Source organism: Sus scrofa, chromosome 14 (assembly GCF_000003025.6).
Source record: "Sus scrofa isolate TJ Tabasco breed Duroc chromosome 14, Sscrofa11.1, whole genome shotgun sequence".
Classification (NCBI taxonomy): domain Eukaryota; kingdom Metazoa; phylum Chordata; class Mammalia; order Artiodactyla; family Suidae; genus Sus; species Sus scrofa.
In genome coordinates this window covers 103,515,491-103,529,154 of record NC_010456.5, presented here as the reverse complement: position 1 = coordinate 103,529,154, position 13,664 = coordinate 103,515,491, and the positions used below count along the sequence as shown (strand labels likewise).

The following is a 13,664-nucleotide window of genomic DNA, read 5'->3' as shown; positions in this document are numbered from 1 at the left end:
AAATGAGGGCTTCAGAATAAACCAGGAGTTTCCGTTGTGGTACAGTGAAAACGAACCTGACTAGTATCCCATTTTGCTGTGGCTGTGGTGTAGGCTGGCAGCTGTAGCTCTGATTCAGTCCTAGCCTGGGAACCTCCATATGCCTTGGCTTCGGCCCTAAAAAGACAATAAATAAATAAACTAAATAAATAAATAAATACATACATAAAATAAAATTCCTTGCCTGGAAACTTCTATGTGCCTCCAGTGAAGCCATAAAAAAATTAAAAAAAAATACTCTGGAGTTTCTGCTGTGGCACAACAGATCAGTGGTGTCACTGTGGCACCAGGATGTGGGTTTGATTCCCCGTCTAGCATGGTGGGTTAAAGGATCCTGTGTGGCCACTGCTTCAGCTCAGGCGGCAACTGTGGCTCAGATCTGATCCCTGCCCTGGGAATTCCATGTGCCATGTGGCAGCCAAAAAGAGGGGGGGATACTGTAATATCCAGGAGATAATCAGATATATAGTTCTAAATGACATATAGAATAGAGGAAAGCTCGTGTTATACCTTGGTAAGGTATGGTATAATAATCAAATATATTGAAGTCAGAATGACTTTGGGTTATTTGGGGGGGGCGCTTTTTGTTTTGTTTTGTTTTGTTTTTGGCCGCACCCACAGCATGTGCAAGTTCCTAGGCCAGGGATCAAACCCACTCCCCAGCAATGACCCCAGCTGCTGCAGTGGCAATGCTGGATCCTTAACACACTGCATCTCAAGGGAACTCCAAGAATGACTTGTTTTTAAATCCTTCCTCACCGCGCTTAAAAGTTGTGTGTCCAGGGGGAGTTGTGTAACCTTTCTAAGCTTCAGTTCCTTTTGAGAAATGAGGACAATAACAGTACCTCATAGTTGTGGTAAGGATTAAATAAGGTGATGAACTTAAAGCATTTAACCAAGTGACTACAAAAACAAGCACTCAAAAAACATTATTAGCTACATTGTGTTCTTTTTTTTAACTATGTAACCTTAAGCAAATCACTTCTACATTGCCATATCCTCATCAGTGAAAGGGGGATAATAATAGTACTGGTACACAACCCTTATCTGAGACCCTGGTTGGATGATTTTCTGAATTTAGCTTTCTTTAGATTTGGAAAGTAATCCCATTTAGATACCTTGTATTATGTTTCACCCCAACATCTTCTAGGGCAGCACCCCATAATCAAATAAATTTTTTGTTCTGTAGCAAAATGTATGATTAGTCATTCTAAGGGAACTAAATAAGAGACTGTAAATAGCTGCATGGCAGCTTAGGTTAGGTTTTCCTACCAAATGAATTTTTTAAAATTCTTATTTTCAGACCTTTTAAGATTCTGCAAATAGGGGATTATGAACCTGTCTTTACAAAGTTGTTTAAGAATCAAATGTGTTTATACACAATACACTTTAAAAATACTAAATGCTGGAGTTCCCATCATGGCGCAGTGGTTAACGAATCCGACTAGGAACCATGAGGTTGCGGGTTCGATCCCTGGCCTTGATCAGTGGGTTAACGATCCTGGTGTTGCCGTGAGCCGTGGTGTAGGTCGCAGATGCAGCTCGGATCCCGAGTTGCTGTGGCTCTGGCGTAGGCTGGCAGCTACAGCTCCGGTTAGACCCCTAGCCTGGGAACCTCCATATACCATGGGAGCGGCCCAAGAAATGGCAAAAAACCAAAAAAAAAAAAAAAAAACCAAAAAAAAAAAAAAAACAAACAAACCTAAATGCTAAATAAATTTTAGCTTTTTTTTTCTTTTTTCTTTTTTTTCTTTTTAGGGCTGCACCTGTGACATATGAAAGTTCCCAGGCTAGGGGTGGAATCCAAGCTGCAGATGCCGGCCTACACCACAGCCACAGCAATGTGGGATCCAAGCTGCATCTGCAACCTACACAGCAGCTCATGGCAATGCCAAATCCCTAACCCACTGAGCAAGGCCAGGGATCAAACTCACATCCTCATGGATACCGGTTGGATTCTTAACCCACTGAGCCACAGCGGGAACTCCTAGCTATTATTTTTATCACCAGAAGCATGGCTTCAAAAACCAACGGCAAAAGAAATAACGATTAAACAAAGACTATAGGACAATTGGCTCTCTATGCGGAGGGGAAAATCAAATCCCTACCTCATATTGTATCCCAAAATAAATCTCAGGTGGCCCGAAGTTCTAAAATTGAAAACCCAACACTAAAACTATTAGGAGACTATATTGAAAAATATTTTTATCTCATAGGAGAAAAGGATTTCTTAATGCACAAAAAACATTTACTGTTGAGGAAAAATTAGATAAACATGAACCCATTAAACTGTAAAACTTCTATATTACAAAATGAAACATCCAAGGGAAGGGGGTTAAGTAAGACTGGCTTTCCCTGAGTCTCCTTTAAGAGCAGGGAAGAACTTTCCCAGAAGGTGATAGCAAACTTCACCAAGTATACAGAATTGGTTCATACTCATAACTAAACCAAACTTTGGCAATGGGAACAGGATTATCCAGGAGATGAGAATGGGGTCAGCTTCCTCTAAGACACAAATTTTACTGGGAGAGTTAGATGCCTCCTTCACCTCCAGGCATCATACATCCAAAAAGAAGGAGAAAGAGGAGTTTCCATTATGGCTCAGTTGGTTAAGAACCCAATATAGTGTCTGAGAGGATGCAGGTTTGAACTCTGGCCTTGATCAGTGGGCTAAGGATCTGCCATTGCTGCAAGTTGTGGTATAGGTGTGGCTGTGGTGTAGGCCACAGCTGCAGCTCCAACACCTCACCTAGGAACTTCCATATGGTGCAGGTGTGGCTGTAAAAAGAAAAAGAAACAAACGAAACCAAAACCAAACAAACAAAAATCAAAAAGAAGGAAAAGGAAGAGGAGTAGTGCTTGTCTCAAGAAAGCAAAAATCTTCCCACTAATTCTTAACAGACTTATTTCTCATGGCCAGAACTGTGACAGATGGCCACCATAACTGCAAGGGATTCTAAGAAATAGTAGAATGATACTTCCAATAACTTTATACTCATATGATCAAAGAGATTTGATATGAATATAAAAGTATAGGCTGTCCAGTTATATTATTTAGACTTTCATATCAAAGTCACTAGATCTACAATTACATTGTTGCCTCATGCTAAACACAAAGCAAATTTTAGATGGATTAACAGATTAAATTTTAAAAATGAAAAGTTAATATAAAATGCATATATGTTCAGGAGTTCCCTTCGTGGTGCAGTGGTTAACGAATCTGACTAGGAACCATGAGGTTGCGGGTTCGGTCCCTGCGCTTGCTCAGTGGGTTAAGGATCCGGCGTTGCCGTGAGCTGTGGTGTAGGTCACAGATGCGGCTCGGATCCTGCATTGCTGTGGCTCTGGCGTAGGCCGGTGGCTACAGCTCCGATTGGACCCCTAGCCTGGGAACCTCCACGTGCCGTGGGAGCGGCCCAAGAAATAGAAAAAAAGACAAAAAAAATGCATATATGTTCAATTTTATATATAAAATCTCAAATGGAATTTGATATGCATGAGAATGGTGAGTTTCTATAGTCAGGTGAGAGAACAATTGTGAAAGGATGAGGAAAAGGAGAACCAGCATAGAACCCCGACCACAGGTTCATACCCAGGACTGTAGTTGCAATAAACATATGGAGAAAAACATGTACATGGAGATTAAGGATCTTGAAATTGAATTGTTTTCTTTTTTAAAAAAAATGTTTTAAAGTAACCACTAAACTGTTTTCCACTAGTGGCTTTATCATTTTACATTTCCACCAACAGTGCATAAGCGTTCTGATTTCTCTGCCAACATTTGTTATTTTATTTCCTGTTTTTTGTTTGATAGTAGCCATTGAATGGGTGTGAAGTGATCACTTGTTTTTTTGTTTGTTTGTCTGTTTGTTTAGTTTTTTTGGCCATGCCCCCAGCATGTGGACATTCCCGGGCCAGGGATAGAACCTGTATCACAGCAGCAACCTGAGCCACCAAAGTGACAATACTGGATGATTAATCTGCTGTGCCACAAGGGAATTCTAGAGTATTGTTTTGTTTAAATTAACTTAGGCCTAAACACTTAAAAAGTTTTTGGTATTCTCAGAGGCACGTTTACTCCAGTTTAAAGACCACTGCTCTAGGAAGAATTCCTGTACACGAGGAGATCTCTACCAGGGTGTCCATTGCAGCACTATTCACCATCTCGAAAACCTGTAAAATGACCTAAATGTCCATCATAGAGTGATGGACAAATTAAATGTAATAGAGTCATATGATCAGGTTCCAAGAGCAGTGAAGTAAATTAACAGATCAGCATGTCCCAATATGGATGAAGCCCAAAACCATAAATTGAATTTTAAAAGTATGATGGAGAACAATATTTACAGGATCATACAATTTCTGTAAATTCCAAAAACCATATTCACAAAGCAAAACTATATGTATTTTGAAATTATGAATTATTTCCAACATACAGAAAAAAAAATAGAGAATAAAATCAATGTATGTACTCCCCACTCAGGTTTAACAAATGTTACCATATTTGCTTCGAATAAATTTTCAAAAAAATTAAGAGTGTAACCAAGGTCTTTTATTCCTTTCTTTCTTTTTCTTTTTTCTTTTTTTGGCCTTGCTCATGGCATGCGGAATTTCCAGGGCTGGGATCAAACCTGTGCCACAGCAGCGACCAGAGCCACAGCAGTGGCAGCACAGGATTCTTAATCTGCTGAGCCACAGCAGAACTCCTTTTACTCCTTTATAATCCCATTTCCCTCCCTATCTTCCCAGAAATCAATGTTATTTTGAAGTTTGTGGGTATACTTCCTGTCCATGTTTTTTTTTATCATTTATCATCACACACGCAATACATTAATGTGTATCCATAAACAATAAAAAGTATAACTTATAAGCTTGTTTTTAATTAATTAACATACTTTCCAAGATCTATTTCATCGTATAAAAATTTATAATTTTTTCATTTTCTTTGTTTTTCCAGTGTTTTCATTATTATAAATGAAGCTACAATGATTGTACTTGACATTAGTTTTACCTACATATGCACAAGTATAAAATTACTACAAGTGGGTTGAAAGGATACACTCCAAACTAATGATAAAATGATGATTCCCCCTGGGTGGGAGTGGGATAGGGAGGAAAATGGGATTTGAGATATACAATCAAATGGAAAAGGTATGTTTTATTTTTTCTTAAAAATATTGTGGAATACAGGAGTTCCCGTTGTGGCGTTGTGGCGCGGTGGTTAACGAATCTGACTAGGAACCATGAGGTTGCGGGTTCGATCCCTTGCCTTGCTCAGTGGGTTAAGGATCCAGCATTGCCATGAGCTGTGGTGTAGGTCGCAGATGCGGCTCAGATCCTGTGTTGCTGTGGCTCAAGCGTAGGCCGGTGGCTACAGCTCCGATTCGACCCCTAGCCTGGGAACCTCCACATGCCACGGGAGTGGCCCTAGAAAAGGCAAAAGACAAAAAAAAAAAAAAAAAAAATTGTGGTATACAAATATGGTATTATTATTTATTAATTCTGAATAATAGTAATATAATTTTAAAAGTTTATTTTCCATTTGTTCTCATATTCACTATGAAAAAATTTTGATAATGTGAGAAAAAAAGAATGTATACATGTATGTGTAACTGGGGCACCTTGCTGTACAGTAGAAAATTGACAGAACACTGTAAACCAGTTATAATAGAAAAGATAAAAAAGATTAAAAAATCATTATTAAAAAAAAGATGGCACAATAAAAAATAAAAAATACAGAAAAGTTGAAGAAACTTATGCAGTGAACACTCACCTAGATTCTATGATTAGTATTTTACTATGCTTGCTTTATCACATAACTTTACTATTCATTTCCTCCTATTCATAGCACTCATATTAATTTTTTAGCATATTTCAGAATAAGTTATAAATATTAGTGCATTTCACCCCTAAACACTTCAGAATGGATATCATTAACTTGCGTTTAATCATTGTTTACAGGTTTGGGATTTTTTTTTTTTTAAGGGCTATACCTGTGGGATATGGAAATTCCCAGGCTAGACGTGGAATCAGAGCTGCAGCTGCCAGCCTACGCCCTAGCCACAGCAACTCTGGATCTGAGCCACATCTGCAACCTACATCACATCTCACTGCAACGCCAGATCCTTAACCGACTGAGCAGGGCCAGGGATTGAACCCATGTCCTCATGGATACTAGTCAGGTTTGTTACAGTTGAGCCACAAAAAGAACTCCAGATTTTGGGATTTGGGGGGTAAAGTTTTCCTACAGTGAAATACACAAATCTTAAGTCTAACCCAAGGCTCTACCAAGATATAGTATATTGCCATAACCCTAGAAAGTTTTCTTCTATCTCCTCTTGGTCAATAAAAGCCCCACTCATAGCCCAGAGGCAGCCTTGTTCTGATTTTTTTCCACTATCGATTAATTTTGTTTGCTCCAGGACTTTACATAGATGCAGAACTTTCCTCCAATTTTGTATAAATTTGTTTTTCTACAAATACAATATGGGCTCTTTTGTGTCTGGCTTTATTTGCTCAACATTATGATTTTGAGGTTAATGTACATTGTTGCACGTTGCAGTAGTTATTCCTTTTTATTGTTGAATAAAAGACGGATCATATCACAACTTGTATGCTGATTCACTTGATGAATAATTGAGTTGTTTTCATTTTGGAACTACTATGAATAAAATGTTATGAACATTCTTTTTGTGGTCATATATTTTCCTTTACATTGGATAAATACTGAGGAGCTGAATACTTGGATCACAGAGTAGGTGTATACTGACTTAATAATAAAATGTTGGAGTTCCCATCATGGTGCATCAGAAATGAATCTGACTAGGAACCATGAGGTTTTCGGTTCGATCCCTGGCCTTGCTCAGTGGGTTAAGGATCCGGCATTGCCGTGAGTGCTGGTGTAGGTCACAGACGTGGCTTGGATCTGGCACTGCTGTGGCTGTGGTGTAGGCCAGCAGCTACAGCTCCGATTAGACTCCTAGCCTGGGAACTTCCATATGCCATGGGTGCAGCCCTAAAAAGACAAAAAAAAAAAAAAAAAAAAAGTCAAATAGTTTTCTAAAATGATTTGTATCATTTTTTACTCCTACCAGCAATGTACGAGATTTTGAGCAATCAACTTTTTGCATTGAGCACTATATTAGGTACAATAGAAGTCAGAAAATTATCCTTGTCTAAAAGTCTTACAATATGATTTGGGAGATTAAACTAATATACATGAACCGAAGAAAATTTGAGTGTTAAATTGTGCAGAGCTGATTTTACATGCAGGAAGAATTACGGAGACTTAAGAAACTGAGAGGCAAGAGGTCCCATACCCTCATCCCTGTCACCATAGAAGATTGATGGGTCAGGTGCTGCTCTAGGAGAGGAAGAAAAGGAGGTGCTACATAGGCTGTTCCTTATGGTAAGATTTTTTCCTTTGTCAGATTCACCCAGGGCAGGACACCAAGCAGTCAATCCCTGAAATCATCAAGAATGTTTACCCCATTCTAAACTATTAGGTAGTATAGGTATGAGTCCAAACAGGCCTGTTGGATCACTGATGCAAACATGATCATTTTTAAAACCAATATTAAGACATAAGATTCTTTTTTTTTTTTTTTTTTTTGCTTTTTTTTTGGGCCACACCTGCAACATATGGAGGTTCCCAGGCTGGGGGTCAAATCAGAGCTACAGCTGCCAGCCTATGCCACAGCCACAGCAACACTAGGATCCTTCAACCACTTAGTGAGCTCAGGGACTGAACCCATAACCTCATCATTCCTAGGCGGATTTGTTTGCACTGTGCTACAACGGGAACTCCCATTTCGTCTTTTCTTACACATCTCCCATCATGATACTTTAAAAAATGTCTTCCTTTGGACTATGTCAAAATTTAAAACTTTCGTGCAGCAAGGGACACTATCACCAGAGTGAAAAGGGAACTCACAGAATGGGAGAAAATATTTGCAAATAACATATCTGATAAGAGGTTAACACCTAAACCACATAAAAAAAAAAAAAACCACAACTCAAGAGCAACAAAAACAACCTGATTAAAAATATGCAAAGGACTTGAACAGACACATTTCTACAAAGAAGATATACACGAATGGCCCTTAAGCACTTGAAAAGATGCTCAACATCACTAATCATTAGAGGAATGCCAATCTCATAAACCACAATCAGATACCACCTCACACCAAGTAGGGTGGCTATTATAATACACACACACACACACACACACACACGCATGCACACACATAAACAAACACAGTAAATAAACAAGCATTGGCAAGGATTTGGAGAAATTGGTTCCCTTGGGCACTGTTGGTTGGAATGTAAAATGGTGCAGCCACTCTGGGAAATAATATGGAGATTCCACCAAAAATTAAAAATAAAATTACCATATGACCTAGTAATTCCACTTCTATCTATACCCCAAAGCACTGACAGCAGAAACTCAAACAGGTGTTCATACATTTATATTCATAGCAGCATTATTCACAAGAGCCAAAAGGTGGAAGCAACCCAAGTAACTGTCAGCCAACAAACACAGAAACAAAATGTGAAATATACATACAATGGAATATTCAGCCTTAAACAGGAAGGAAATTTTGACACATGATTCAATATAGATGAATCTTGAGGACATTATACTAAGTAAAATAAGCTAGTCACAAAAGAACTATGATTCCACTTTCATGAGGTACCTAGAATAGTCACTTCATGGAGACAGAAAGAGTTGCCAGAGGGAGAAAGAAGGGAGGAACAAGGAGTTATTGTTTACTCAATGCAGAGTTTCAGTTTTGGAAGATGAAAAAAGTTCTGGCGCTGGATGGTTGGTGATGGTTTTACAGCACCGTGAATGTACTTAACGTCACTGAACTGTACACCTGCAAATGGTTAAAATGGTAAAACACTTATGTTCTGTATATTTTACCGTAATTTATAAAAAGTAACTACTTCTGGTAAGAAGTTACCCCTTTATGATATGGCATAGCACATACTTATGCCCTTATTTTTGTTCTGGGGGCAATGTTTCTGACAGAAATCATAGTCTCTGGAATACCTCTCTTAATAATTATGACATTTTGATAAAACGAACAAAAACCTTTTTCATTGTAATTAGTGAAGAATGTCACAAGATGTCGCTCTTTAGCTGAAATACTATTCCAGTTTGGTTCAGTAGCTGATAACTAATAATGCCAGAGCATCAGATAAAAGCCTGTAAATAGTCAGTGCTTTGCTGATATAAATACAGTTTTCTGGTGAAGAGAAGTGTTCCATCTATTAAATGTATTAATAAACTACTCTGTTTATGAAACATATTAATATTTCTTAACTTCACCAGCACAAATTGTTTTTCAGTATAAATTGGTGTTATTAAGACATAACTAACTTTGAAATTGATGGCAATGAAATACAAAGTTGAAATGTAAAGATCATCAATCACTGGGAGTCAGACGGCTTGTGTGTGACCTTGGGTAAATCCTTTAATCTGATTTCACTAGAGTGGTAGAGATGTCTTTTTTTAGGTCAATATTTTTTTAGGTCTACTGTATATTTAATCTGTGCCAAAACACATTTAAATACATTCTAACTCTAAAATATTTTGGATTTTTTTTTCTTTTTAGGGCCGCACTTGCGGCATATGGAGGTTCCCAGGCTAGGGGTCCAATCGGAGCTACACCTGCCGGCCTATACCGCAGCCATAGCAACGCAGGATCCGAGCTCCATCTGAGACCTGCACCACAGCTCACAAGCAACGCCGGATCTTTAACCCACTGAGCAATGCCAGGGTACTTAGTCGCATGGTACTTAGTCGCATTCGTTTCCCCTGCACCACCACGGGAATTCCTAAAATATTTTGATTTTTATAGTAGTAGTCAAATTGTAACTGTAGGAATGCAATACCAATGGGAGTTTAGTAGTAGAAAATACTGTCCACAAAAAGACATTAGGAAATGTAATGAGACTTCTTGACATCCTGGGAAGTATTTTAGGAAAATACTTATATGTATAAAACAATTAGAAGTATAAACTCTTGACATAAAGAAATCACATTTATTACTGAGAACTTTTTTTTTTTTTTTTTTTTTTTTTTTTTTTTTTTTTTTTTGCTTTTTAGGGCCGCACACATGGCATACAGAGGTTCCCAGGCTAGGGGTCTAATCGGAGTTGTAGCCACAGGCCTATGCCACAGCCACAGCAACGTGGGATTCCAGCGGCATCTGCGACCTACACCACAGCTCACAGCAAGGCCAGATCCTTAACCCACTGAGCGAGACCAGGGATGGAACCGGCAACCTAATGGTTCCTAGTCAAATTCGTTTCCACTGTGTCATGGCGAGAATGCCACTGAGAACATTTTTAAAAAGATAATGTACTATCCCAAAGTGTAAAAAATAGCTTTGTTTAAACGTAAAATACTCAAGATTCAAGAACACATTAATTTTGACTGAAAGACTGTTTGAATTGATAATATTACCTTGCATTATAATCAAAAGAATTTCTTAAACTTCTGATTTATATAAGAAATTTATAAATGACTTAGAATACTTAAAAATAATCAAAAGACCAAATGCTCACCCCTGGGTGAAGTGCTGGACAGTACAATGAGTCTATAAACTGAGATATTATATTTATGTTAGTAGTAACAGTTATTAGGATGATTAGGATAAGACAGTTGGAAAATAAAGAACTCGGCGGGTGAAAATAAAGAATTCAAATGATAAAAAAATAGTGTCAATTGACAATTGTTTTCTTTCATTTAAGGTTGTCTAACTCTTAAAACAGATCTTTCTGTTTAACTTTTATTTTCAGATGATTAAAATATGTAAAAGGAAGGAAAAGAACGATTTGCTAAAATTCATGTGATTATTTTAAAGACTGGAAGAAAAAAGATATATATTTCATGTTACATCGCTCCTTCGTGTGTGTGTGTGTGTGTGTGTGTGTGTGTGTGTGTGTGTGGCGTGATGGTGGGAAATCTCCCAGTAAGAGAGAAGTCTGGGAGGGGCATAGAGGGGGAGGCCCCTTCTATCCTGTTGATAACACATTCATTCACTGGGAGCCGGCTAAAACAGACTAATCCTTCATGCAGTTATTCCTTCCACATTAATAAGACCCCGCCACCTTCCCCAGAACTAGGTAAGTTCAAAGTGCAGTAAAAGTGCATTTACCCAAAGAATAATCTGAAATGATTATGTAGATAATTTATTAGAGGATGGAGAAGGGACGGGGTGGAGGAAGGTGTGGAGGTGGTAATTACCAGGCATCGCTTTGCTACCGTATTTGCATAGGGGAGAAAACCTCAACGTGTAAACGGTTTCAAAAAGATTAGACAGTAATTGACTTTTTCCCAGGAAAACTTTTCAGAGGGACCCGTCGTATGGTGCTGCTGCCCAATGGAAACCAGCGCCCAGAAGTCTGGGGAAGGGGACTGGCAGGTGCATGTGTTGGACTTAGGGCTGCGCCCGGCTCAGTCATTAGCAGTTTGTGCCTCTGTCCCCAGGTCCAAGGGATGCTGCTCTCCTGGCCCTGTTACCACTGAAGTGCCCAGGGTTCCCTGGAGAGCCGACTTGCGCGCAGGCACAACGAGCCATGGGTCTTCTGAGGCTTCGAAGGTCGCTCTCGCTTCTGCTGCTGCTGGGTGGCTGCCTTCTCGCAGCTGCCAGGAGAGACCAGAGGGCTGCCGCCAGCACCGCCGAGTCTGCCCCGGGCCCTGCGGGCGGCTCCTCCGGCCGTTTCGTCAGCCCCGAGAGGCACGCGTGCAGCTGGCAGCTCTTGCAGCCCGCCCCAGGGCCCTCAGCGGGCAGCGAGCTGGCGCTGCGCTGCCAGGCTCCGGACGGGGCGCACCACCAGTGCGCCTACCGCGGCGAGCCGTGGCGCTGCGCCGCCTACGCTGCCCGCAGCTCGCTGTACTGGAAGCAGGTGCTGGGCGGGCTACGGAGGAAGCCGCGGCCCTGCCACGACCTCTCGCCTCTCAAGGCTCGCCTGTGCGCGGGCAAGAAGGGCCATGGCGCCGAGTTGCGCCTAGTGCCCCACGAATCCGCACCGGCTGACCCCATCGCCTCGGGTTTCCCCCGGGATTCCAAGCTCCCGGCCAGGAGCCGGGGGCGACCCCGGGAGCCAGCTCCCGGCCCAGGCGCCAGGGCCCCGCCTCCTCCGAGCGCGCCGCCCATAGGGAAGCCCTCGGAGAAGAAGACCAAGTGGGGCAAGAGGAAGGCGGCCTTGGACCCAGAAGAGGAGCAGACCCTGGGGACCTGGCCCGATCCCGACGGGCTGGACGAGAACGCGAAGCTCACGGAGACCTACTGTGCTGAGAAGTGGCACTCCCTCTGCAATTTCTTTGTCAATTTCTGGAATGGCTGAGGTTGCAGGCCTGGGAAGGGGCTGGGGGGGAAAGGGGGGATAGAGAAGACAGGAAAGGGGGGGAGTATGTGCGCAGCGGGTAAGCAGAAGCCAAGGACCTCCTAGGCCCAGAGATATCGGATAGAGAGCAGGGAGGAGTCCAGGTTCTAGAATGGGGCTGGGGGGGAGGGTGGAAATAGTGAGGCCTGGGATGAAAGTATGGAGGACCTCTGAGACAGTTAAAAATTATTAAGAGAGGTTAAAAATTATTACGTCTCGACTCTGATTAAGAGCAGAAGAAATACTGGAAACAGAAGTAGGCGTATCTTAAATGTAGGCATAGCTTAAATGTGCAGCCTCAGCAAAACACGGAGAGGGGAGGGTACAGAGAAGCTAAAAAAAAAAAAGGAAAGACTGACTTAAATGATGTTACTCATATGGGAAGCAGGATACAATGTTTAACACATATTAAAATGTAATCAAGAACAACTGATAACCTGAGCCATGTTGTATCTTCAGGGTCTTCTCACCTAATCAGCTGACAAGATCACCAATTTATTTTTCTCTTTCAGAATTAGTATGAACTTGGGTGCTGTCTGGTGTCACGGATGATTTCCATAGGGATAGAAGCCATTTGGAGCTCAAAACTGACTCAGTGAAAAGATTTTTCAGGATAATTGCCTTTGAATTCTTTCAGAAGTGCTGCTTTTACACAGAGTGATGGCTGGTGTTCTGAAACTTTCCCATTAACATTCCAAATTCAGAGGTGAATTATAGAAGTGCTCCAGTAGGTTTTAAAAAGACAATTATCTTTATATTTGATCGTATTTTTTGAAACAGCTAAAATGTAAGAATAGATCTCAGAGTCAGTTGGACCATTATAAAGTTGTATCTGTTTCATGTAATTAATTGCTAACGTATCTCATTTTAAATAAGATGTGATGATAGACTTTGCATACGTTACGTGCTCAATAAAATGGTTAAAGAATCGACGGGACAATGGAAAAATTATTTTTCACTTTTGACCACCCTAGGGCATCAGGAGTTCCCTGGCCAGGGATCAGATCAGAGCTGCAGCCGAAACTCTGCAGGGTTAGAAATCTAACCTGTGTCCCAGAGCTCCCAGGACACTGCCAATCCCATAGGGCCACAGTGGGAACGCCAGGACAATGGAAATTTTGACTGCATTTGATCTAGTTCTGAGTGTACCTTGAAGGAAGTTCCAAAACACATCTTGAATTGTTGGAGAAAGACAAGAACTGTGAAGTCTGCATAAGGGAAAAAAT

At 40.8% G+C, this 13,664-nt stretch overlaps 1 protein-coding gene across 2 annotated transcripts; it reads left to right on the top strand.

Annotated features, from left to right (window-relative positions):
• Window positions 11,100–13,368, top strand: FGFBP3 (fibroblast growth factor binding protein 3). 2 transcript variants are annotated; one of them, XM_021071896.1, is made up of 3 exons: window positions 11,100–11,175; window positions 11,540–12,400; window positions 12,951–13,368. In XM_021071896.1, exon 2 carries the CDS (start codon window positions 11,629–11,631, stop codon window positions 12,397–12,399), a length of 771 nt encoding a protein of 256 aa, XP_020927555.1. In that variant the 5' UTR covers window positions 11,100–11,175; window positions 11,540–11,628; the 3' UTR covers window position 12,400; window positions 12,951–13,368.

Excerpts from the sequence above, each read along its gene's own strand:
- FGFBP3 (XM_021071896.1), top strand. The coding sequence starts at position 11,629 with ATGGGTCTTCTGAGGCTTCGAAGGTCGCTCTCGCTTCTGCTGCTGCTG.